The sequence below is a fragment of the Calonectris borealis genome, chromosome 4 (genome assembly GCF_964195595.1).
Source record: "Calonectris borealis chromosome 4, bCalBor7.hap1.2, whole genome shotgun sequence".
NCBI lineage: Eukaryota > Metazoa > Chordata > Aves > Procellariiformes > Procellariidae > Calonectris > Calonectris borealis.
In genome coordinates, this window is record NC_134315.1 from 14336492 (window position 1) to 14362070 (window position 25579).

At 40.7% G+C, this 25579-nt stretch overlaps 2 protein-coding genes across 4 annotated transcripts in view; one reads left to right on the forward strand and one right to left on the reverse strand.

Annotated features, from left to right (window-relative positions):
* Positions 1–14839, reverse strand: part of EVC (EvC ciliary complex subunit 1) — a 67997-nt gene extending 53158 nt beyond the window's left edge. For 2 of the 3 annotated variants that reach the window (XM_075148700.1, XM_075148701.1), the window contains exons 1-7: positions 14434–14815; positions 10710–10820; positions 7936–8019; positions 7181–7413; positions 6107–6191; positions 3790–3888; positions 1348–1485 (exon numbers count right to left, since the gene is read on the reverse strand). In XM_075148700.1, the coding sequence (XP_075004801.1) occupies positions 1348–1485; positions 3790–3888; positions 6107–6191; positions 7181–7413; positions 7936–8019; positions 10710–10820; positions 14434–14604 (921 nt within the window). In that variant the 5' untranslated portion in view covers positions 14605–14815. Of the gene's footprint in view, positions 1–1347; positions 1486–3789; positions 3889–6106; positions 6192–7180; positions 7414–7935; positions 8020–10709; positions 10821–14433 lie in introns of all 3 variants that reach the window. The other variant, XM_075148702.1, reaches the window with a different exon arrangement.
* A 488-nt stretch (positions 14840–15327) lies between these two features.
* Positions 15328–25579, forward strand: part of EVC2 (EvC ciliary complex subunit 2) — a 78239-nt gene continuing 67987 nt past the window's right edge. The window contains exons 1-3 of the mRNA XM_075148699.1: positions 15328–15416; positions 17814–17868; positions 24813–24973. Of these exons, the coding sequence (XP_075004800.1) occupies positions 17847–17868; positions 24813–24973 (183 nt within the window). The 5' untranslated portion in view covers positions 15328–15416; positions 17814–17846. The remainder of the gene's footprint in view (positions 15417–17813; positions 17869–24812; positions 24974–25579) is intronic.

Here is a 25579-nt window from a genome sequence, read left to right on the forward strand (position 1 = left end):
TATTCTGTGGTTTTCAGTGAAATTACTAGTACACATAAAGATAAAATGTATCCATCGCCAAGATTTGTATTAAGTATCTGTGAGCTCTGCAAAAAACTGTGACTATGCATTCTGTGAGTATGGCAAAAAACCCCTTTATATTACTGAGGGAAGAGTGGATTAGTTCAAGGTCCTGTGCTATATGAATCTGCGTACAGGGAAATCATTTTCAATATGGTTGAAAAGCATCTGCTGGCATGAGAGTGACAGACCCACTGAAGGATGACTGCCGCTGGTGAATAACTGCTTCATGTTGCTCAGTGAGGCTGCCAAGGAGTTTTTATGTGACTAACTCTGGAGAACTCTAAACAATCAATTTTTCAAACAGCAAAGTTAAATTGCAAAAGAAACTTGACACAGATGTACCACCGTTACCAGGTGGTATATAAAGTGAAAGGCACAGAGAATCACAAGAAAGCTGAGAAAATTCCTAGTGAAGCACTTAACCATCAGACATTAAAAAATGTTATCTCCTCTATGAAAAAGGCCCAAGGCTGAGATGATGGGCTGTTTAGTTCAGGGCTGAAGTGCCACAATCAATCAGCGCCGGCAGCTCACAGAGCCATCAGTCTGGCTAGTCAGTCTCTCATTTTCATCAGCAGTGAATTTGCTCAAACCTCAAAAACTGGGCTGGGAAGAAGAATATCTTCCAGATTACTCAGTTTACTGGAAAATAATATGCAGAATATTCTTAACTTCCAGTGTTCTAGCCTGCAAGCTATTTAGACACAGTGACCACTACTGTAGAGAAAAAACCTCCAAACTTCACTTTGAGAATCAAATGCCTGCTACCAAACTAAATTTTTTACATAAAAAACCACGTAAATGTATTATAATGTGCAGAGCTGCTAAGGCAAAATGTTTTGCTAAAGTAAATGTGCAAAGCATGCTAAAAGGTAATTATTTTCTTAGTAATTATTTCAGCTTAAAAATGTTTTATAGTTTCTTATTATTCTCTTACTCAGTTATGGAGGATTGAAGAAAACAACGTGCCAGGATAATATTCCTAAAAGTCAGACTACACCTAGGCTTGAAATAAATCTTACCATCTGACAAGCAATAGACATTTCTCAGCTCTAAACCCAGTGAGATAAAACAGTTTTGTATAAAAAACACACTGGCTCCCAAAGGGAGCTGGAAATACTTTGCTGGAGCAAAGCATTGTAAAAATGTTTTTAGGACTCATGCACATCTAAGGTACTAACTGTGGACTAGTCAACACAACAGTTTAAAAAAAATAAAAAAGCATTCCCCATCAAAAGAATACCATCAAAATAAAATTTTAGGAGAGAAAAATTGGAAAGTTACATTATCTATTAAGTGCTCAGAATATTCTCTTTCTTTCCTTTCTAAGTCTTCTAGAGTCTGGTACTCTGAATTATGGGCTCCTGACATCTCAGTATTCTGGAGTCTAGAGTCAAGTTGTTTCTGTAATTCTTCAAAATCCTGGGAAAAAAAAGCAAGTGATTTGTTAAACAGAAAAACAGACATAATTTCTAAATTCAGGAGTGAATTTGTATGTCAGTTGTGGCTCATGGCTAAGGAAGCTGAATAAGAACATTCAGAAAGTTCTGTCTCTGGGTAATGCACCTCCTGCAGCAAGCAAAGAAAACTGAAGGTATATATATGGCAGCTCTGAACTATACTCAATACAAATACAATCATTTCCACTAGTATGTGAGTACGATCAAGACTGTTGCCCATCTCCAATTCCAAGTTTTAGTAAACACTGCTCCATGAGCTGTCATACTAATAATCCTTTGAATCTATCCACGAATATTTTTATTTTCATGCACGTGCTGCATCTTAAATGGCAGCTATGAGTGTATTCGCTGTGTTTGAAAGCACAGAGAAGTATCCAGATATGATAATCAGACAGTATTTCCTGCAGAGTGCTCGCACACACAGATGAACACACCTGTAATGCTCATAAGGGACAAATTACAGGCTACATGACTATATGGGTTTTCAAAGTTTTTCAATCCTTTGAAACTAGGATGATTTTTTCTGAAAGCTAATGATACTGACAAATACTAGTGTTCTGCCCTTAATTAGTAGCTTGGCACTGAAATGCATGATGCTTCAGTTGCTGAAACATGCCTTACATAACAAGCATTTACTTTTAATATCACACAACTTTGATGTCAATGCATTAACTTGATACCCTATGTCTTAAATAAATGTAACCAGATTTTGACAAGCTTCACAAACAATTTCATCAAAATCCCATGAATTTTTCTTAAAATGCAGAATTAAAAGAGGAAAATGCTGTCTGTGATAAATCATATAATCCTCAGTCTTGCCAATGCAGCATTACATCCAGTAGTTTCCAGTGCTAATGCTTTTGCTTATTACCAATGTCTCTTTTACACAGTATCCATAATCAGCCCCATCCCTTATGTGATAACCCAACCCCAAGGCTGTCATGTTTCCAAGACCTTTCTCTCCAGAATATAGGACACAGGAAACTCTGTTATTGACACTTAAATAACTGGCCTACTCCAGCAATTACTGCATCTAATGAACAAGATTTAGTCTTTGTCTTGCAGCAGCTCAGTTAGGTGCATGAAGACATGGATGCCGTCAAGCCTCATTGAGGGTTAGGCTATGTTGGGAAACATGCCTAATCTCTATTACCTCTGTGTTTATAATTTGAAGTCATTACCAGAAGTCTGTCAGAAAAAGGGATTTGCACACCAAATCTCACTTTTCATTTATTAAATACAATCAACTTCAATACTAAACCTAAGGATTTAAGGGAGAGGAGTGGTTTTAAGGCAAAATCCCCACTGAAATAAATTATTAGGTACAACTACAGAGATTCCTGATATTCATTCATAGATTGTGAGACTGAACGAACAAAATACCTCTCACCAACTAGAGCTGGCAAGCCAATAGACTTTAATGCCTAAATGTGAAATTCCATCTGTATGTAAGAAAAAAAAATCATTACTGTAAGAAGAATTAAATATTGGACTAGGCTGCCCAGAGAAATGGGGGAGTCTCCTTCAGTGCAGATATTCAAAACTTGGCTTGGCAGGGCACTTATGGATACCCTTATGTTATTCCCTGCTTCCTATAGAAGGTTGGACCAGACGATCTCCAGAGGTGGCTCTCAACCCAGACTTTTCTGTGACTCTAACTGGAAAATGAAAAATGGAACCAGTAGCTCTCCTATTTTGTTCAGTTTTGTAAAGCTTTTTTTCCTTCTAATGTGACTCCACCTGAAATGCATACTGACTGTCAACGTATGTCATCTAGTTCAGAAGTGGAAAATGGACTTTGATGATACAAGTATATGGAAGAAAAAAGGACAAAGAGGAAAATAAGAACATTTTCCCTTGATAAAAAAAGCCTTGAGTTTTCTTCTGGCGCTTTATTTCCTGCTATTTTATTATCAGTAATGATAGACGGAACCACACAAAGACCTGATAATTAGAAATTTTTAAATCTGAGTGAGTAAGGTTCGCAATGTTCTGTTTGCTTGAATGATACAACTACAAAATACTTTTATTCTTAACAGATTAGACACATCACTGTCCTCATCACCTCACAGAACAACAAGGAGGAAATGTAGACAAGGTAATGGAGAGAATCAACAAGGGAGTTTCTTTGCATTTCTTCTGAAATAGATTACAGATGACATTGCTGTTTAAAAAGAGTAGGTGAGATAGCCTGCTGTGGCAGCTTGCACCAACTGGTCGGATTAACTTTCTGTGGTCTGAAATATTAACCAACAAAACCACTTACATTTTCTTGAATTAAAAGGATCTTCTTGAACAAATCATCAGGAATCTTCTTTTTATGACAAAAGTCTGTGAAGTATATTTTGAGAACCTGAACAAACATCTGTTCAAAAGGAAGGAAACAAAACCCATGGTAAGTGCCTGTTCAACATCGTAAGGACATCTTTGTGATAACTTCTGTTGATTCAAATCAATCAGTGAGACTATAATGAATCATAAGCAAAATAACAGAAACATCAACAGAACTCTGTAGTACTTCCATTACGAAAAATTCTTTAGCTTTGGCTAAAGCTACTTCAGCCAAATAAAAGATACTTCAGCCAAAGTATCTTACTTCTTCAGTAAGATACTGGAAGATGGTATTATATTCTAACAAGGACAAGGACATAATCTTATATAGACTTGTAACCAGACTGACACGTCTGATACTGTCCTTTACTGGACAATATACAGATCACTCAAAAATATAAAGCCCATTTTTTAAAGTTTAATGAACCCCTAAGCTGAAAGATACTAACATATTCATTACTATGATTTCAACTGTAGTTGGCCAAATGAAGTATCAATCATTTTTATATATAACACAAAAGTAACCATCTCAAGTTCTAGCTACCTTCTCTTACAAAAAATATATCTATTTTCCAGTCGTTGGTTATTTTTTTTTAAGATTGTAATACTAGTATCTTCAAAAATATGTTTTTGAACACTGGGATAATTTTTGCTTAACCTCTTCTCCTCTTGCCTTGATTAGAGTGTCAGTGTAAAGACAATTCACTTCATTACTAACTGCTGCAGCATTTTCCAACGTGAAGATAAAAATACGTGAAATTTAACAGCCAACTGCCTGTTACTCATCTACTTGAAAACAGAAGTTACCTAGTTTAAACGTGTGAAAACATAAATAAAACCATATCTACATATACAAACAGTTATCGAAGACAAAATTTCAGCTGAGTAAAATCTGGAAAATATGTTATCATTAGAGTTGAGTAGAAGAGAAAATGGTAAAGCAGCCATGTTTTGAATCTCACTTGCCAATGTTTTGGATAGGAGTTTGGCGAGTTTTGAACACACATAGATACCACATACTGTAAAAAGGGAAAAAAAAAAGAATTCAAGAAAACACTGAAGGAAAAGGATATGCTTCCTTTTCCTAGAACTGATGCTAAGAAAGACTGACTCTGAAATCAGATAAAGTAGAGTGGAAAAGGAAGAAACTAAACTGAATTTTTTTTGCCCTTTTCCCCTGCTAGTGAAAATAAACAGCTATTCAAAGGTTCAGCTAAAGGTCAAAGTCATCTGCCTTTTCTGGTAATTTCTGGTGGGCCACAAAGTATGTTAAATGCTCATTTTCTCAGTGTTTCTGTGATTACAGCATCATGTTGTTAACTTATCTTCATTTACAAATGGATGATTAACTTTGCGATCAAGTTCAACCTTCTCTAGTCAAGCTAAATTTCATTCTGGAATCTGATCTCAAGTTCCCTTGCTCATCTACTTAGATGGGAATAAATCCCATCAGAAGAGAAGCTGCTTTCCAGGTTTACTTCCATGCTTTCTCTTTTGGATTGCGTCGAAGTTTGTTCAGAAAATCCTAGAACAGAAATATTCTCACTGCATTTAACAAATTATATCAGAAATGACCAATCTGTTTAAGCAGAGGTTGGGAAAGAAGGGGAGGAGAAAGCTATATACTTTATGTCCAGATTAACTAAGCTAAAACTCAGTAATGGTAATGATTCTGTGTTTGATCATAACTAGTCACCATAAACAATTGTATACATCCATTTTCATTTTGTGGTTTTTTTTTTCCTGTCAGCTTTGGATGCTGTGACTTGATGTAGTTAGCTATCTACGGTTCAAATGGGTACCTTAATTCCTGTCACAGAAAATCAGGACTATTGTACATATGACAACGGTACTGATCCAGTTGAACTGAATTTTCAATTTTATTCAAAAAACTGGGAGTCCTTGGAGTTGCAATGCACAAGCATTCTCATTAAAACATAAACTCATCTATTGTTTTTTTCTATTTTCATGACCCTCAAGTGCTGTATGTTATTCTCTGAAGTTTAAAACCAAATTTTTATATTATCCAGTCTGACCTCCTGTATTTCACAGCCCAATATATTTCTTTATATTTTACTCCTTTGTGAAGCTCATATATATACAGAACAGAGAGGAAAAATGAAGAGAATACTGTAGAGATGCAACTCTGCTACACTACTTCCCCGCTAGACAGTAGTTTATGTTGTTTCCTAAATTGATATTCAACTAAGATGTAAAAAACAAATAACTATAAATGAGACATGAGTACTTACCACGTGCTTTTCTTTTCTGAGTTCAGTATCAAGAAGCATGAGATCTTTTAAAATAAGACTGCAAAGGCAGAGCTTAACATCAAAACTAAAACAAAGATTTAAAAAGTGTTAGTATCAATCTAAATGAAGGTCCCATAAAAGAGCAACACCATATAATAGTTTCATTTAATCACTAAATTCTCCTAAAAGCATTGGCCCTAGAACAGCAGACAAGTCACTTCATTTCTACATTGTCTTCTCTTTCAGATAAAATATCTTTACATAAAAGTGAGCAAAACAAAATGGTGCTTTAACAAAGTTGGAGTTGCAGTTCGTTTTAGAAAAAGGCAAGGTAAATATAGGCACGAGTAGCTACAACAAAAGGAAAACAAAGCTTTAAATTAAAACAGCTGTAGTAAGAGTGGGCATTCTGAAAATATTCTTCATTGCTAGTACCTTCCCCAGTCCCCATAGTGACACAAATATGATTTTCTTTATTCTTGCTAATGAGAATACAGACACATATGTATTCATCTAGGGGTATCTTGCTGTTGTGCAGCTGAAAGAAAATCAGAGCTGATAAGCCACTTTGATTAGCTCTACCTGCTCATCACTGGAGTGTCTGAGAAAGGAACAGTTTTCCCACCATATGACTTGAGTAGTTCCCATTAAAACGGAGAGAACAGACCACTGCCACTTGTTGTTCTCAAGGCACCTGTTGTGTGACTTGACGTTGTACAGTGCAGAGGACTCCATCACCAGCTGAGCACGCCACTGCACGTGTGAACTGAGCATACAAGCCAAAACAAAGGGATCTCCTTATCATAACAGTGAAACACCTTTCATGAGACTGCTTTTGCCAAAGTTCCGACTCCCAGAATTGCATAAAGAACAAACTGACTTTCAATATGCAGCATGATGTATTACTTTAATCTCCCCAACCACTTTTTTAGGGTTATAAGCAGATAATCCTGTCTTGATGTGGTGAATGTATGCATTCAAGCCTTTGGTTTACACCAGACCTTTAGTGATTGTCCTGAAACCACTGGGGCACGCTAGGAAATGACCAAACACGAGGGTAGGTTTACTGCTTACCTCTCACATGTTAGAATTTCAGGGAAGCTGATCACCTTGAGGAAGGCTCGAGCCTGAAATCTGTCATCGCTTGTTGTGGAATGTATTGTTGTGGAGGAACTGCAGTCCTCTTTGTCTCCCTGGCTTAGGGATCCCAGGCTGCCTGACGTAGATGTCTCCATGACTTGATTAGGCAGAACCGACTGCTTTGGATTCTCATGCAAAGATGGATTGGATGAGCCATCTGCCAAAGGCTACAGTCAAAGAAAATTTACAAGGTCAATTAATACAACACAATAAGGAGATAAACATCTCATCAATTTGCAGTGTTTGCTTTCAAGTGAAAAATTAAACAATACACACAGCGAAAGTGTTTCCACATAAATTAAGATTCATCATACTGCATTGCCCCGAAAAGCATTCTTCTGTTGTGGTTATCTGCTTGGCGCATGTTTTCTTACTGAAGGGCAGATCCTTGTGGGGTTTTTCTTATGTCTCCTTGGACAGACTCAACTTCCATTAATGTTATTGGGAATAATAGGTCTCTTGACTACTGTGAAAATTGACTGGACACCATGTAAAGCACTGCAGGTTTCAGGGGGAGCTGAAAGCAGCTGATGCCTTACAGAATAAGCCCTGAGCCAATGGACTATAAACAAAAAAAGATCCCTATTAAGCAGATTGGCAGTAAATTTTCTTCCATTACTTGACTCTGCAATTTACTCTGACACGGAACGATCGTCATTAATTTTTACAAGTAGAACCCAAAACCTTACCCTAAATTTCTGATTGATGGGATAGATCACTTTAGCCTTTAATGCAAATGCCGTGACGTTACTGTTCAGAGGCGGCTCACTTTCCTGTATGGAAAAGAACAGAAAACCATTTGGGAACAGTAGATCTGATAGTTGTTCACTGTAAGGATCGCATGCCTCTCTTTGTTACCCAATTTAGAAATTCCTGTTGATAACTATTTATTGACTGTTTCTGCTTTGGCACAGGAAGGCTTCTCATAAGACTCATTCAGAGCATGAAACCCAGAAAAGAGAACTCTGTCATTACCACTGCTCCAAAATGTTTTTACTCCTGCAAGGGAAAATAGGTAACAGCTGGTATTCACAAGTTATTTTCATTTTGGGGTTTTTTTCTTCCCTTTAGTAGCAACTAAAGATTTCACATGAGAGACTGAAATTATCTTAATAATAGAAACTACTAAAGGATAAGCTCCACAGATGTCATGACTATAAATTCTGACTTTCAATTTAAATAAAGAAACAATAGATTAAACAAAACCAGTCATCATTTTTTCCAGGAAGAACTTTTATAGTACAATCCTTACCTATAATCTAAAGAAAATACCCATGTTCTTCCAAAGAACTTTTTATAGATAATGCATTCTTTTCAAACAATCCGCTATGTCACATAATCTGACTTTCTGCTCCTCCTCTTTCCTAGCCACTGCTTTATGCACTGGAACAATGGGACAATCAGCTTTGTTTTGTGAGGTTATGTACGGCTTAATAACAGGTTGGCTATAAACAACAGATAGAATGTTTAAATCCAAGCTTTAGGAGATTTCCTTTTCTAACTTTTTTGGTTTTGTCATATGAAATGAAATAATCTGATTTGTCAAAACACCATTTTCTTTATACAGATTTTTCTAGGAAATATCAAAGCACTAATAGAGTCTAAAAATAGAGACAGGAAGAGAAGAGCAAACGACATCATTCATTAGACTCCTTTATCATTGCACCTTTTCATCCCCATTTCATTTATTTCCAGAAGTAATTTTTGGATTTACTGATGAAGTTAAAAGCATGCAAGTATAAAACACTTGCTTGTACTGAGCAGTCCCGCTGATGTAGTACATATTCAGGGATAGAAGCCGATGGATCCATTGCTCTGCAATGGCTGGAGGCAGAGCAGCTCCAGTCCAAAGCCATAAAGCCATATCACAATGTGCGAGAGCTAACACATCCTGCTTCTCAGCAGGCATGAGTAATATGCAGTTATTAATATGGTATTATTGCAATGTGGAAGGTCTCAGAATGAAAATACCCGTTTTTCTGAAGTACTCTAATCTAACTAAAAGCATTTTCCATCTATGCTTCTCCATGAACTGTCAATTTGATGCTAGTAACAGCAAAAACCTCTGGGAATTGGAACAAACGAATAGAAAAAAAAAATAACTTCAGTAGTTAGATAAATAGGTGGGACAAAGTCCCTTCAAATAACAAGGTTACTTCTTAATGTGTTATAAATGAGTTAATGTGTTTGGGAAATGGATATAGTTGTGAATGATCACCTTTAAAAGACCGTGATCCCATTTCAAAAGGACTGGTAATATGCATGAAGTTGTATCATTACATAAGTTCTCCCACAGGATTTGCACTCCAAAAGAGAATCTAAATCCATGCTCACTTGTTATGCTGTACTTTTTACCTCAAGCAAAATGACCAACCATGGTTTGTCACCATCCCTGATCACAAAACTGAAAGTCAGGATTTAAACTAACAGTAAAATGTTTACAAAAACGTCTATCTTCTCTCTGTCTTGAAACCAGTTCTCGTTACAAGCTAAGCACCACACTGGCTGGCTTTAACCGACGCTTTCTGCATGTATTTAATTTATGTATAGTAGACTGAACGAGTTAGCTTAACTCACAAACTTTAGCTTCACCAAGAGCAGTCATAGCAGCTTTGGGTGAAAGGCTGTGATCTAACAACTACACGGTAGGACTGGTTCTCAAGATATTTTGAGATTATCACAAAAAAAAAAAAAGTTATTTGAATTTTTGATTGAGGGTGGATTAAGTTTATATATTCTCCTACTTTTCTTTCCAAATTGTTTCTCTAATTGTCCTTGAATCCCAGCTCACCACACTGGTGTTTCAGTACTTGCGGTCATTTGACCTCTGCACTGTATCTTCAGCTGGTACCTGATGGGAGAACTTTCTATGTGAGAACGCCATTGAAGATGCTGCTGTTCGCAAACACATTCATTTTACTTCATTTATTCTTTCTGCCTCCATTGATCTACTCAGTCCAACTGAGTGTTGAAGCCTCTAAGGAGGCTCTAGAAAAAAAGTATTTGTTCCAGATTAGACCTGATGAGGGAACTTTATTACTGTCAAAATTTCCCTAATAAATCTCCTTCTCCAGGAAAGAATCCACTATCAACTATCAGCACTGGTTTCAGTACTTAAGAACTTTTTCTTACGTCAATAGGGTTAACTTTTCCCATCAGCCTTTGGAAACTAAGGGCAATGTAGAGACAAAACTAAAGAAGCCCCTGTCCAGAAAGAACTCAAGATCTTGATTAAAATATCCAAAAAGAGTTCCCCAAGAGAAATGGAATTCATACGGAGAATGAGTGCCTGAAATAGCTGCATACAGCCATCTACTCCCACTCTCCTTCTTACACTTTTTCTGAACGCTTTTTAAGGGCTCAATTCCAAACCCAGAAAAATTAACAGTTTGGACAAGGCCCTGAATGTGCTCATTACTACATACAGCAAAATGGACATCCACCAACAAGAGCAGAACTTTACCTCCAGCACCATTTCCTCTTTTGATGTATAGGGTTCTGCTTTACTTTTCTTGAGTGTGTGCTCTTTTTCATCAGAGCTGAAGCTTTCCAGAAGTCTCTGGGAATCATCCTTCTGAAATTCCGAGAGAAAACAGAAAAAATATAACACTGAGATCATGCAGATTCACTGGAAACATCTTTGACAGCAGCCTGGATACATTCATGTCTCCATCCTGAAAATTATTTCAGTATTGGTTGAAAATTTTGGAAAAATACAATCTGAAAATGAATGAGAATTTTACATATTCAGGAAGGAATAATTAAAATTAATGAACTTTATGAATTTGATTTGTCAGTCTAGAAGAAGAATTTTAATCTGAAAAGTTGTAAAAGGCTGCAAACGTGTCAAATCAATCCATCTGCTCTCAAAACGTCTCAGACTATGGAGTCGAGCTCACAGTTTCAGTTCAAACTTCTCAATTAAAGCAAATTAATTAAAATTGTCTATAATTGCCTGCAATGAAAAGAAAGCCCAGTATTATTGCGCCCCTGCTATGAGAAAAACTTCCTAAATGAAGTTTTATGTGTGGAAAAGTTCCTGTTAGGAAGAAATAACCAGCAGAAAATGTTCACCACCTTCCTTCCCCAAAAGCAGCCCATATCATTGGCCTTTATTTCCCTAAAAAACACAGAGAGCCGCTGGTACAGACACACACTGTGCTCTTCCCTGTGCACTAGATAGACCAAAAAATAATAATATTGGTCAATGCATCCAAACACAGCATTGCAAGGAATTTTTGTAGTGAAGGAAAAGATGGCAGCCTCCCTACCTCGACTACTTTAAAAATTATTTTTCAGGTTTTCATTCCACTAACTGCTTTCTGATGTAGTCTAATGATATGACTGCAGCCACTATGCATGTAACTGTCTTATGGAAAGATTCTCCTTGAATTATTTGGCCACTTGGTATATAAAGTAGTCCATTTTCTCAGAATATACAGAACTGCCCAGCCTTTGAATACATTTCACTCCCCATGACTTGCCTCTGTCACCTCTCCGGAACTTAGATGCTCAATAATACAGATCATATTCTCAGGTTAGTCTCCAAGACGCGGTGAATTGCAGATGCTGGTTCCTAAAAATCTACTAATGATAAGAGAACAGCTACAAGACTCCCCCAGCAATCTTGTCACTTATTTGTCCCAAACCAGAAGTTCACAAAATTTAGGTTGAGTGATCGGGACTTGTGGAAGTAGCCACATTGGATTCACCACTGTACCTCACACCATAGCCACTCCAAAATAAGAATTTGCTTTTCTTGTCTTATTTCTCTGACTGTTCATATTCATCCAATATTCATTTTCACTCCTTTATATCTCCATCACTATAATACTAAAAGTATTTGAATTTTTCCAGGATTCATGTCTTTCCTGCTAACATTTCTAATTTCATTGCCTTCCTCTCCATTTGTTTTTGTCCTTTGTTATTTTTGCAACTGAAATGCTACTGAGCTCCCCTTTTAGAGTATTAAGAAATTGAAAAAAACTAAGTCTAACTGTAATTACTCTAACATTTCATCAGCCTTAATCTACCAGAATACCACGAGACAAGCTCCAACCCAAAGGGTCACAACAGCCTCCAGGCAATGCCGTACTCTAACAGAAGAATATTATCAATAGAAATCTATTACAGTACACTACATCGTCTGAAGTTACCATGCTAAAGGTTTTTTCTTAAAACTTTCCCAGTGCGTCCCTATGCACAGATCATCAACGCAATAAGGCACTTAACTGCATGCATCCAAGTCCCACAGATTGAGGCTGAGATCTAGAGAACAGTGATTAATTGTGGCTGAATGACAAATGCCAGTAGCTTACTGAGGTGCCTATGGCTGCTTCGGACTCCAGGTACTTGCCCTGCTCCCACTGCAAGGATAACTCAGCCGCTTGGGAAGCAACAAGGCATACTTAGCTAAACTATCCCTGCTTTTACTTTGGATACAGAAGGCTGCAATACATGCAGTTCAGTACCTGCTATAATGCAACAGGCTTGCTCCATAGCACCGGTGGGGCAGACAGTACGAAGAAGAAACAGGCACAGACAGCCTATGGTAGCCCTGTTCAGTTTGGGAAATCAGACCCATAGGATACAACCTGCCCACCCTGCAACGTGCTCTGTATGCGCCAGCAGGCGGTTTATTTTTCTTTCAAAATAAACAACTCTTTTACAGCAGCAGCATTGATTTTAATGGCATTTAAACACCTAAATGCATCTGAAGATCTGGGCCAGAGAGAACTGACAGCTTCCACTCCCTATTGACATAAATGACATGAAGGATAAAATTGTACATGGCTATATTTGAGTTGGTAGTGGCAGTACAATAAAGATACCACCTCTTAAGGCAGGGAAATTGAGCAATTGAATCGGAGCGGCTTGCACTCACACAGGATGCATTGATCCAGCATTTGAAGTGCCTCCATTACTAGGCTAAAGCATGGCTTCAAACCGAGTTTCAAACCTCCTACTTAAAAGCAGTTGGGAGCAAGAGGATTCTTCTCTTCTGTCATGTTTAATGACGATCAACACTAGCAGGTACGCACAAGCAGCAGAGCCATTATAGCTGAAAAAAAGGTGTGGTTAAAAACCAAGCCAAACCAGGGCCCCCACTGCAGGCTGGCAGAACGCTCCGCAGGCTCCAAATTTCCCAGCTGCGCCAGCGCCAACCATTGCTACATCCAGTCAATCCAGCGCGACTTGGGACTAAATGTCATGGGAGAAAGAGGCAGAAGTCGGTAACAATTTCAGAAAATACATCTGCCCGGTAGCGTTTCTGCGGGTATGTGCTACCTCTGCAACCCTCGAGTCCAAACAAACACTTTATGTAATAAAGAGATATGAACCATCCACCACAGTCCTTGAAACAGCAAGGCAGGTATGTTATTAACAAAATCACATGCTTTAGAAAACCCAGTTAGTTTTGCATCAAGCAAACTGTCAGATGTATTCTGCCTCCTTTACTTCTCAGGTATGTAGGTATGTACCCTCAGTGCAGAGTTATTGCTGTGGGTTAGTAAAAATACTCTGCTTGTGCTGTTTGTAAAATGAACTTTGGAAAAGTTCGTAAAATGCTTTGGAAATTGGATTGTTCTTACTGGTTTAGGATGGAAATTAGTGTTTATTTTCAATTATCTCACAAAGTTTCTGCCAGCCAGGTACATCTTCCATTATCGCCCAAAAGCAACACAGCCTCGTACAAGAAGTGATGGCTGCAAGAGGCAACTAGTGGGTCACCTATGCTAAAGATACAGGCCAGCAGGGCAGTATTCAGAATATATAAATACTTAAACCGGCCTCTTTTTTGAGCCAGACCATTTTATTCAGTAAATTTTTAAATGAAGAAAGTAGTAAAATCCTTTCCAGCAGAGGTGTGTCAGGAATTACGCGGCTCCCCACCTACCACCGAGCTCACCACACGCCCGCAGTCACCGCTGCAGAGCACACGGCCGGCCGCGCCGCTCGCCCCGCGCCCCCGGGGCACCTCCCGGGCCCAGCTGGGGCAGCCCCCGCTGTCCCGTGTCCCGTGCAGCGGGCAGAGCCGAGCCGGCAGCACCTCCCCGGCCCTGTGGGGCCGCCGCCCCTCACAAACCCCCCTGACTCCTCTCACCCCGAGACAGGCCCGAGCCCCCTGCGGCGGAAGGCAGTGCGGAAGGCCGGCCGCCTGCCCCCCGTCCGCCGGCCCCGCGTACCTCTCTCCGCCGGCGCGGCCCGAGCGCGCAGCGGCAGAGCAGGGCAGCGGCGGCGGCGCCCAGCAGCAGCCCCAGCAGGACGGCGGGGGCCAGCAGGGCGGGCAGCGCCTGCAGCGAGCGAGCCCAGAACTGCAGCCCCACCGCCCGCAGGCAGCCCGCGGCCGCCGCCATCGGGCCCGGCCCGGCCCGGCCCGCAGAGAGGAGAGGAAAGAGCAGAGGGGAGGTCCCGCTGCTCGGGGCCCCTCCGCCGCCCGCCCCCTGCCCTCGCCGCGGTGGGAGGAGACCGATGGCGGATGGATGCGGCGGCTGAGGCTCGGCCTGGATCGGGGGCAGCGCCTGGAAAGTCTCCGCGGTGCCCTACGCGCCCGCGGAGGGGCCGCCCGCCGCCATGCGGCCGCTGCTGGCCGGCCTGCTGCTGGCGCTGCTCCCCGGCGCGCCCTCCGCGCCCGCCCAGCCCCTCGGAGCGGCCACCTGGGACGCCGGGGCCGGGGGCCGCCCCCCGCCGAGCCCCGCGGACGGGGCCGGGGCGCCGGGCCCGCCCCGGGAGCCCTGCGGTCAGACGGCGCCTGGGGTAAGGCGGTGTGCCCGCGGGGCGCTGCGCGGGTGGCGGCTCAGCCCCTCAGCGGGGCGGATCCGTGGGCCCGGGGCGGCTGATGGCGGGTGAGGGAGAGGCCCTGTCTGAGGGCGCAGCGAGCCCCCGCGGCGGGGTTTGCTGGAGGAGCGGTGGCCCGGCAGAGCAGCGGCCGCTTCCCAGGCACTTGGGCTGGGGGCAGCGGCCCGAAAAGCGGCCAAGGGTCGGCGTGGTGGGGCCGCTGCAACGTGCCACGTGCCGACAGTGGCTTCGCTGATCTTCCTGAGCAGAGGCATTCGGTGGTTTTTTACCTAGTCGCAGCACCCGTGCCCACTGGTGTCAGCCCGCTATTAGGAGTGCCGCTAGTGGTGTAGGATACGGCTTTTATTTTTCATTCTTTCTCCTTATCTAGGTATGTATCTATCAAGCTGTCTCGAAGTGCGTCAACATAGTTTTCTTTTGCCTATGTGGAGAATACCTGAGACTGTGCGGTGGGGAATAGAGGCAGTCACAAACGATAGTTTGTGGTGTGATTACAAAAAGACTAATCAGCAGGAAATAGTATTGCAGGAAAATGAAAAAAAACCATCATCTTACTTTTCCACCAGAAAAATAAAATAATGTAAAACTTGGGAAAATGTCTGCTGGCAATATTACTGCATTAAATTAAAGCATCATGCGAATGCTGGCCTGTAGAATTGGCGGAGCCCCTCATGATGCCCTCTGGTATTATGGATGCACTCTGCAGAAGAGTGGAACAATTGTACCGAATATTTAGTCTATATTTTCTGGTGCAGACTACTGAGAACTGAATGTCAGATAAGGCAGAAGAAAAAACAAGGAGTGCTGTAATGTCATTTGTAGTTGATGCACATGGACATACGAACACTGCAGATTTTTGTGCATGAGCTGTTGCAAAACAAGATGAATGAATGCTTGGAGTCTGCTTGGAAATCAGGAGCCATTTGTACACTGATTTTCTAGGAAGTAGGAAATAAAACTCGTTAGCTAGCAAGCCACATTTTCTGCATGCCTTTATGCATGCTTAGACCACTGTCTACTTTTGTTACAGGCTCATTTACAAAGGAACTGTTGACATTTAATGTTCACGTTCATATATATGCTGATATAATGCATAAGAGTAATATTTGGGATTTATATTTATAAACAAGATTTATTTCAATATTTAACATAATAGACCATCGTATTGGTGTTTTATATTTTCATCAGTGTTCTACACTGGTGTCATTACGTCCATTTAGTGTACTAGCACACATTTCCTTAATGCAGATAGGGTTCTAGACTGCTCTAGAAATATCTGGCAAAAGTTAATTCCTTTTTAACATGTGATTTCTATTGGTGCATATCCATATGCATATATGGAAATATATATATATCTCTATGCACCAGACAGTTTTTTGTTTAAGTTTGCCACTGGAATTTCCTGTTCTTATCTTTCTGTGTTCTTGAGATGCTTGGCTACTCAAAATTCAGGGTCATACAGATTGTTTAACCAATGAGAAGAAATTAATAATGGCATTAGAGAACTTTGCTATAACTTGGTTTGTGTACAAGAATTCTGGAGCGCAGGGAGAGCTGTACAACGAGGTATTTGCAAATAGCCCCTAGTGAAGAGCTCAGTGCCTGGGGTCTCCCAGAGCTGCATCCCGGGGCTGCTGAGTGTGCTGCATGTTCCCGCTTGTGTTCATTTCTCTGTCCTTTCTTGCTCTTCCATAAGAGCTGCCTCCAATCCCATATGGACTTGTTTCCCAGAGTAGTGCCCACTTAAAACTCAGGGCTCCTGGTGCATCCAAATTTGTGAGATGTCTTGCATTTTCTGTTATTTTGAGGGAAAGTGCCCTGTCTGAAGTGAGAACTATTTTCACACAAGGTTAACTAAAGTTGCAGCTCTAGCTATAATCAAAGTGATGGCTTCCCTGAGCAGGCAAAGAAGAAAATTGCCCCTAACTTGCTGTACTGTAACAGTGGTCTTGACATAAGTTAGTACTTAACATTACTCACATGCAGTGCTTGGGAACAAACAGAAACAGCAAGTGCAGGTCACGTCACTCAGCGGACTTAGAAGATCGCTGTTAATCAGCTGATGTTCCTAACTCTGTATTATCTCCTACAAGGAAGCATTTTTATTAAATGAAAGCTTGCTTGTTTGTCTACTACATTTTGATCAAAACACTGGGCATTAACAATCCTTAAAAACACTGGTTTCTTTTACTGACATTTTAGAGCTGTGATTTCTGTAGCAATCTCTGCGGTCTGGGCACAGGCGGGAGGCCCTCACAGATTGCCTCGTAAGCTGCAGTTTTTAGCCTGTGGTCCATTTGAAAGGCTCCATGTAATGCTCCGAAGGAAAAATGAACATAATGTCAGTAGAATCGATCATACGGACACATTCCTGCTGACTCGTAGTGATAGGGTTTTCCTGTGTCATCAAATCTGCCTTTGAAAATGGCAAAGAAAGATTATCTTATAAGAACAAACTAACAGCAAACCCTTCTGCTCCACTATTGCGCAGAGGCTCAGCCTGGTAATACGAAGTATAAGTACAGTTTGAGCTCCAAGTGTGCATAGCCATAGTGGGAGACAGCAGAGCCTCATACTGCTTGACAGGCTGTGGGAGACCTGTAGAGCCGTGTTGTGTCTCTTCTGGTAGTTAATTTTGGGAAACTCGAGGCATTGTGGAACAGGGTTCTGTCTAATTGTGAAGCATAAATTCAGCATAAGAGTTCGATATTAGACATTTATGAAGACAGTTCTTTTTGATAATTGCTCTCTTCTGTGTTAACTTTAGGTTATTAAAGATAATCTGTGGCTTCAAAAAGAGATGGGATGTCTGGGAATGACAGGTATGTAACTCTTTCCTCTCTCTTTTCAACGCTGTGGGAGTCCCAGATCTCCCAGGGCGTGGGTGTGAAGGTGGGCAGGGGTCTGGAGCTGTGCCCTGGTGGCCTGCTATCATCAGTAGGACTCTTGATCCTGGGCCACAGGATTTGCTCAGAAGTTAGGAACAAGGATGCTCTAGGCTCCCTAAACAGCTCATTTAGAATGGATCCCCTGTGAGAAGACGTTGGTTTGTACCTTGCTCTGAATCATTTTCAGGAGGAGCCCTTTTTCCTCATTAAACGTAATGACGTAGGGGAGCACCCTCTGATGCCCACTGTTCCCAGTATTGTGGAAAACCAGTATTACTTAAAGCTGATCAAGACCTTGTTCCTTTTCAGAAGCTAACTTAACCTCCATGCATTCACTAACACTGTTGCAATACCTACTCCTGAAGCTATTTTCAAAGACCTCTGCAATTACAATAACTAATATACTTTATCCAAGTTGTTAAAGACTCATAGATGTAGGGGGTCTGGAAGTGTTGCTGGGATGCTAATACTTTTTACAGCGGGTGTCAAGTATACTTGTCACTGATCTCAGATACACTGAGCATCTCCAGTGGTAGATGCCTAATCTGATCGAAATAGGGTACCCCAATACTTAGAGGACTCCCTTACAGCTTGGAGGAGCTGCGTTTGAGGGCTGACTGCCTCAGGCTCTTTGTGTACATTTGAACAAATCACTTAGTTTCTTGGAGTCTCTGGTCTTTATTTTCTTTATATGTGTATAATAAATAGTGGACTACCTCACCCAAGTGTAGTGGAGATGAGTACCCTGAAAAGTTACGACATCCTCATGCAGGACATTGACAGGGGCAATGCAATGTTTGAAATAGACCCCCCCATGGCTGCAGTTCCCCAAGAGATGATTTCATGACATGCGTTTGCCAAGAAATTACACACTCTGAAGCAGTCATCTAGTGAGATGCCTTTAATTTCTTTGCCCTGTGCCATGGCTAATTCACAAATAAGTTTATTAATTTAAATACGAAAGCAAATAATTCAGATTTGCTGAGCTTCCTTGTTTTTTTCCTGTATTTATTCAATGTCATCTTTGCTGCTCGCATCTTGCTTTCTGAGGGATTGCAAATTATTAATGTACCATCGACTGAGAGAGGAAATGTATGTGGTTTTGTAGTTCAGAAGAACCTTCTGGCGCTAAAGAAAAAGTGGGGCGATTGGAGGAATTTGACACGCAATATCTTTTTGTCAGTGGTTGAAAATAGTGTGGCCAGCAGGACTAGGGAGGTGATCGTCCCTTTGAACTCAGCATTGGTGAGACCGCACCTGGAATACTGTATTCAGTTTTGCGCCCCTCACGACAAGAAGGACATTGAGGTGCTGGAGCGTGTCCAAAGAAGAGCAACGAAGCTGGTGAAGGGCCTGGAGCACAACTCTTATGAGGAGCGGCTGAGGGAACTGGGGTTGTTTAGCCTGGAGAAGAGGAGGCTGAGGGGAGACCTCATCGCGCTCTACAACTACCTGAAAGGAGGTTGTAGCGAGGTGGGTGTTGGTCTCTTCTCCCAAGTAACAAGCGATAGGACGAGAGGAAACGGCCTCAAGTTGCGCCAAGGGAGGTTTAGGTTGGATATTAGGAAAAATTTCTTCACCGAAATGATTATCAAGCATTGGAACAGGCTGCCCAGGGACGTGGTTGAGTCACCATCCCTGGAGGTCTTTAAAAGACGTGTAGATGTGGTGCTTAGAGACATGGTTTAGTGGTGGACTTGGCAGTATTAATGGTTAACAGTTGGACTTGATGATCTTAGAGGTCTTTTCCAACCTAAATGATTCTATGATTCTATGAAACTGCCATTTTTTAGTAGGTAAATATACGTGTTAAATGAGTGGCTGCTACAAGCACTGAATTGTATGCTTGATTTTATAATTGAGAATTGTCCCATTCTAGTAAACATGAATTTGTAACATATTTAAAGCTAAGTTTTTAGTGGTTTGCTTAATCAAGGTACTAGACTCTTTATTTCTTACTGAAGAAGTTATCAATGAAAGGAGTGAGATGGGACCTTCTGCATAAAACCTTTGTCATTGAAAATGGCAGTGTGCTGAAATGAAACAGTTCATGGCAGCACATTGATCTCAAGGTTTCTGTTGGAAGCTTTTTTGAGTTGTTTCTGGATAAGATGAGAAAAAGCAATCCAGAATAGCCCTGTGTTTGGGGAACACAATGGATTTTTGAGAGTTATGTTTGAGTCTGTTCTGACTTACTCAAAACAGGCCTGGAAAGTAGATTTGTTTTGTCTTGTTGATGCCCATAGTTTCTTTAACTTTGTCACAAGAAAAGCTAATAGCAACATTCAAAACTGAATACAGTAAATTACTACCTTTGCCTGTTCATTGTTGTGTGTAATTGAAAGGACTTCAAATTGGATCTTGTATCCTGGATGGTTTTCAGGACGGGCAATAATTCATAACAACAGCAACAAAAATATAGTAAGCAAGTATATTTAACTCTTTTCTTCCCCACTGAAATAAAGCAAGATTATTCAAAGCTTTGCTGATAAATTCTGGGGGAAAGCAAATCAGACTGCAGATGTGAGACTTGAAATATGCAGCTCTTGAGAGCTAAGAATTAGAATGACTGTCTTACTTAAATTGCTTTTTTTCCTCTCAGTGTCAGGTAATTTTTAATTCTGAACTTGACATTTCAGAAACTTGTCGGAGTCTTCATTTTCCTACTGTAATTTGGCAGGTTAGGATATGTTGTAAAGGTACGGAGGCCTTAAGGACATACTGGAGCCTTAGCTGCAAACCTATTGTAAGATTATTTTAATTTTGTATCATCCTATTTGATTGCCATGGCCAAGAATAACCTTCACCTTAACTTCTATCAAGAACAAGTAAGGCACTATAGTGTTGTACCTACCCTTCTAATGGCAGTCCATCTGTGCTACTAACATGTTCAGGACTCAGCCCATTTAGTCCAGTGGTAAAGGCTTGTGCTTTAGCACTGAAGATCCCTGTTGTTACACAAAACTGATTTCTTAGCAAAGGGCAGTATGCTGACCACAAACAGAGGACAGTTTCTTTTCTTAGATACACATCCTCCCACCCCCAGCCCGTATGAACACAGACCCACTGTCGCCACAGTCTCCACGCGGTAGGTGCATTTTGTACCAGGTCGGATCCTCCAAGTAGTTGCACAGCCTGAGCAGCAGGCGAATGCAGTGAGAGCTGGGAGTGGGGAGCTCTCATTCCTAAGTGTATTGCGTGTGCCTTGAGTGTGGCCGCGGGAGGTCCAAAAGAACAAAAGATCACCACCCAAAGCAATAGTGCACAAAGCTGAGGAGTGGCAAATGACTACCTGGGGAGAACAGCAAAGGAAATTGAACAGCATTAAATAGCGGAGGCTGTTCTGATCAACTGTGCATTTGTCATTTCATGTTGTTGTGGCACTGTGCATATGTGAGACTGAGTGAATGCTATAGTAACGTGAGTGGTAAAATGTTACACCAATCTTCCAGCTGTTTCAGCTATACTAATATTTATTTTCATGTTTTCATTTTGTAATTCAATACAAAGTCGACCTACCAGCCCTGGTAATTAGCTAGGATTATGCAGTTTAAGACAGGGTTCTGGCATATCTGTTTATATTGGTTTTATGGAGGATTAAATCATGGGAAAACATTTTAGTAATATGCTAATTAAAAGTAAGATAAAATATTTAACAACTTGATAATACATTGTAAAAATGTGGAATGTTTAATTAAGGAAAACAAAAATTTCATCTTAAAGATGGTGATATTGTCTCACATCTCAAAAGAAAGTGAAATTACTGCCTTTCTTTGAACTGTTTCACTTGGCATCTTTGGAGATGTTTGCAAGAAAGTGCCAGATTCAGCCTCATGCTCTGCTGGTTTGCTTGCTGGGAAATGTTTTGGCCTGAGGTGCTGTACTCGGGGAGTGCCTGGTGGCAGCCTGGCAAGCCCAGCTGAGAGGAGGCTGTTTGGGCTGTGCGTAAAGCTGAAACTGTTCCCCTGCTTTGTGAAGTTTCCCTTTCAAAAGGAGTGGGAATAGTTTCCATTTAGAAACTAATGGAAGTGAAGACCATGCAGTTCTGATAATGGCTTTTCTGAAAACAGCCAGAAAAATGGCAAAGATTGAAGCTGAAAGAAGAAAAGACAGTGGAAGGAACAAGGAGACCACAGAGTTGGTGTCAGAATTGGGGTGCACCTCTGAAGGGGCACTAACAATGGGTGTGCTCGCACTTCTGAGCAGCAGGGTATCCAAAGACAAGCTCGATGCTTGTTAGTGAAAGACTTCAGGAGTCAAGTATTAGTGTTTTCCAACCTCAGATGACTCTATTTGTTAAAAAAAAAAACAATTTCAGAACGGAAATCTAGAATAGACGTGAAAACCACAGAATGTGTTATGCCTGTATCGTCCTTTCTCGGATACTCAGCGTCCTGCTTTTCAAGCAATCATCAGCCATCTACAATCCATCTAGGACCTTATCTGAAAAGAGACAGCAGGTGAATTGATAAATACAATTATGTTGTCTTGATGTTAAGAGTATGCAGCAACTTATGTGGAAAAGCAGTTATGTTCTTGTAGGTCGGCTGGACTGAGCTGTATAATGTTCTAGTGGCAGTTAAATATATGTGGACAGGAAAAAGTTATTTTATTTAACTGACAGTTGATACTACAAAAAATAATGAGATAGAAAAGTGCTGTTTTGCTGGCAAGGGAAACCAGGGCATTATAATACAGCCTATATTGTTAAAAATTAATAGGAAGGATGAGAAAAATTCTGGAGGAAGGCGGTGGCACATGTTGCTGTATGGACATGTGTCACACTGATTGAATCTATTTAAGCAAAACCTTCCACTGAGTGCTGGGAAGATACAAGTGAATTTGCAAAAGTATCCTTGTAATCATCATCAACGTTGAGGCTGCTTAACATAATGTCAAGAACCTGCAAAATCCCCAATCTCCAATTACTGATGATGGAGCAGCCAAATAACATGCCTGGAGACTTCTGCTGGGAGGTGGGCATATTATGTCGCGATTGTAAGTGATGACAAAGCACAATTTGAAAACAGACTCACCTCTGTAATTAGTAATCCAGAGATTTATTCAGAGTCAAAGAACATGATCAGTTAATTAAATTGGTTACTGTGGACTTGATACTCTCCAGAGGGGAATATCAGGATTTGATTTCATGTGAAAAGTGCAGTTGGGTGTGCTGATGGAGACGTCATGCTGCATAGGGCACAAGAACAAAAGATATTTTATGAAGCAATTACCCCCTTCTTGTTGGCTGACCTCTCTCATCCAAAATACAGAAGGAAATTATCTGCTAAATAAGAAGCAGTTTCAAGGCAGTAGTTGCTCGAACGAGCCCATACATTTTGCCGTTTTGACTCCTGACTCTTACAAAACCCTACAAAGAAGCTCCATGTCTTCAATCAGGGTTTCTGTTTACTGTAAAGGAAAGTGCATCTCCTGTAGTCTGGAAGGAAAACAAAACAGAGAATTGGTGCTCCACCTCCATAGGAATGGAGTGGCAATTGCATTAATATATGAGAGACACAGCAAATATATAATGAATCTTTTTCAGTGTTTGGATATATCGATACCAAACTGCGAAGAGGCTTGATTCAGTAGTCAGAACATTGGAGGTGGGATGAAGTATGATACGTGGATCTGCTGGGGAGTGCCATGGGCACGTGGGCTCAGACTGGTAGCTAGCAGGTCTGTACTGCACTTACAGTTCAGCACTGGTGTCATCCTGAGTGATTTGGGCTGTTGCTTAGTCTTGAAACAGAAATACGCCGTGCATGATTACCCTGAAAAAATTCCAACCCCGAAGATATGCAAACATTTGGTATTGTAATTATACATATTTCTGTTGTCGCCAAGTTTACCTTGTTATTTTTACAGTCCCTAAATTAGTCTGAGTCTGTTGCATTGTTTAACAATGGTTTAAGTATTTAAGTAAAACTTAGAGAAGTGAATTAAAACAATGTAAAATATAAACAACTAGCTTCTCCTGGCCCATATATCCACAATTTTGTCCAATAAAACCACTCCCTCCCACATAAAAAGCATGCTATTCCAGCATGGGAAGACAGCGAAGCTCCCCAAGGTATACAAGTCCATCTGGGATCTGTAAGCAGCAGGACTGCATGTCATTCATTATGTTAACAGAAATCTTTTCAGTGATTCATGTGCATCAATGCTTCAAGGCCCTTTATAGTACCTCCTTTTAAGGGTCCAATTCTGAATGCTCTTGTGCATGTCTTTTCTATTTACAGTATTTTTCTATATTGTTCTTCCAACAAAGCAGTGTCTTTTCAAAAAAATGCTGCTTCTCATATAATGAGATTTTAGTATCTTCAGCTTTTCATATTTCATTAACATATTACAGATTTTTTAAAAATGATAACTTTATAGAAAAACGTAATTTGCCAAAAATCTTTGCTTTTCAATGAGAGTTTTTGTTCATATGAATATATATTGCTAATGATTAAAATACGGGATGTAAAAATAAGTAACAAATGAGAACTATTATGCAAAGAATAAAAAAAGTATCTTCTTTAAACATAGACAGCCAACCATCATTTTGAAATTTTCATTACATTTTTTCTCTTCATTCAGCAGCTTTACCTTTTGACAATTTAATATCTTAAATTACTAATTTTTAGTATAAACTCCTTTTATTAATGTCATGTGTTTTATGGGGCAAATCCCAACTGTGTTTCCTGTCTGGCCTCATGTCTCTGTTGCTTATATTGATTTTAAGTGCTTTGAGGGAGAGCATGCTGGTTGCTGTGTGCACACAGAGTACCAGGTACCATGAGCCCCATGCCTGGCTGGAATCTGCACCAAGCGGCTGCTGCATAGGAGCCAGCTTTAGCTCTAATGCAGAGCCTTGCCTTGGTTTTCAGCAATGCCCTTACCTCTGATCATTCAAGCAAGTGAAGCCCCTCACCGGCTCTTGACTTCTGCAGCCTCGGACGATCAGTGGAGCCATTCGGTGTTTGCTTTGATACCCTCATGGACAAAGAAGATTTTGTTCAAACGAGAGTCTTCTGTTAACCACCAGCTGGTCAGTAAAAGATGGTTTGCCACTTTTAATATTTGTAAGGATTGTAGTAATTACATCAAAAGTGAACGTTGCTGGGCATTTACTACCCAATTAGTACGTTTCTAATTCCGTCTCAGGTGATTATGTTCACTTGAGATGGCTTCAGCAACACCAACTAGTTGTGAGACTTCCAAAGGATTATTGTGACAGATACAGCTATGCGATTGCTGCGTAAATTCTCATAGACACTTAGTCATGAAATGGACCTGTATAGTCTGATGAACTTTGTGCATAGTGTATTTTGCTAGGGAATTGTGATAGCCAAAAGATGAATATATCAATTAAGATGCGAGTAATTACTTGTGGGAATAAGTCGTTCACACAAATTTGGACTAGAAAAAAAAATTAACTATTGAGATAACAAAGCTCTTAAATTTGGAGGCAATTAATATCTCTAAATTTTTTTTCTCATTTCATTATTTACATAATTTAACTTGTGCTGTGGTTTTGAGGTTCAACAAGGCCAAGTGCCGGGTCCTGCACTTCGGCCACAACAACCCCAGGCAACGCTACAGGCTTGGGGAAGAGTGGCTGGAAAGCTGCCCAGAGGAAAAGGACCTGGGGGTG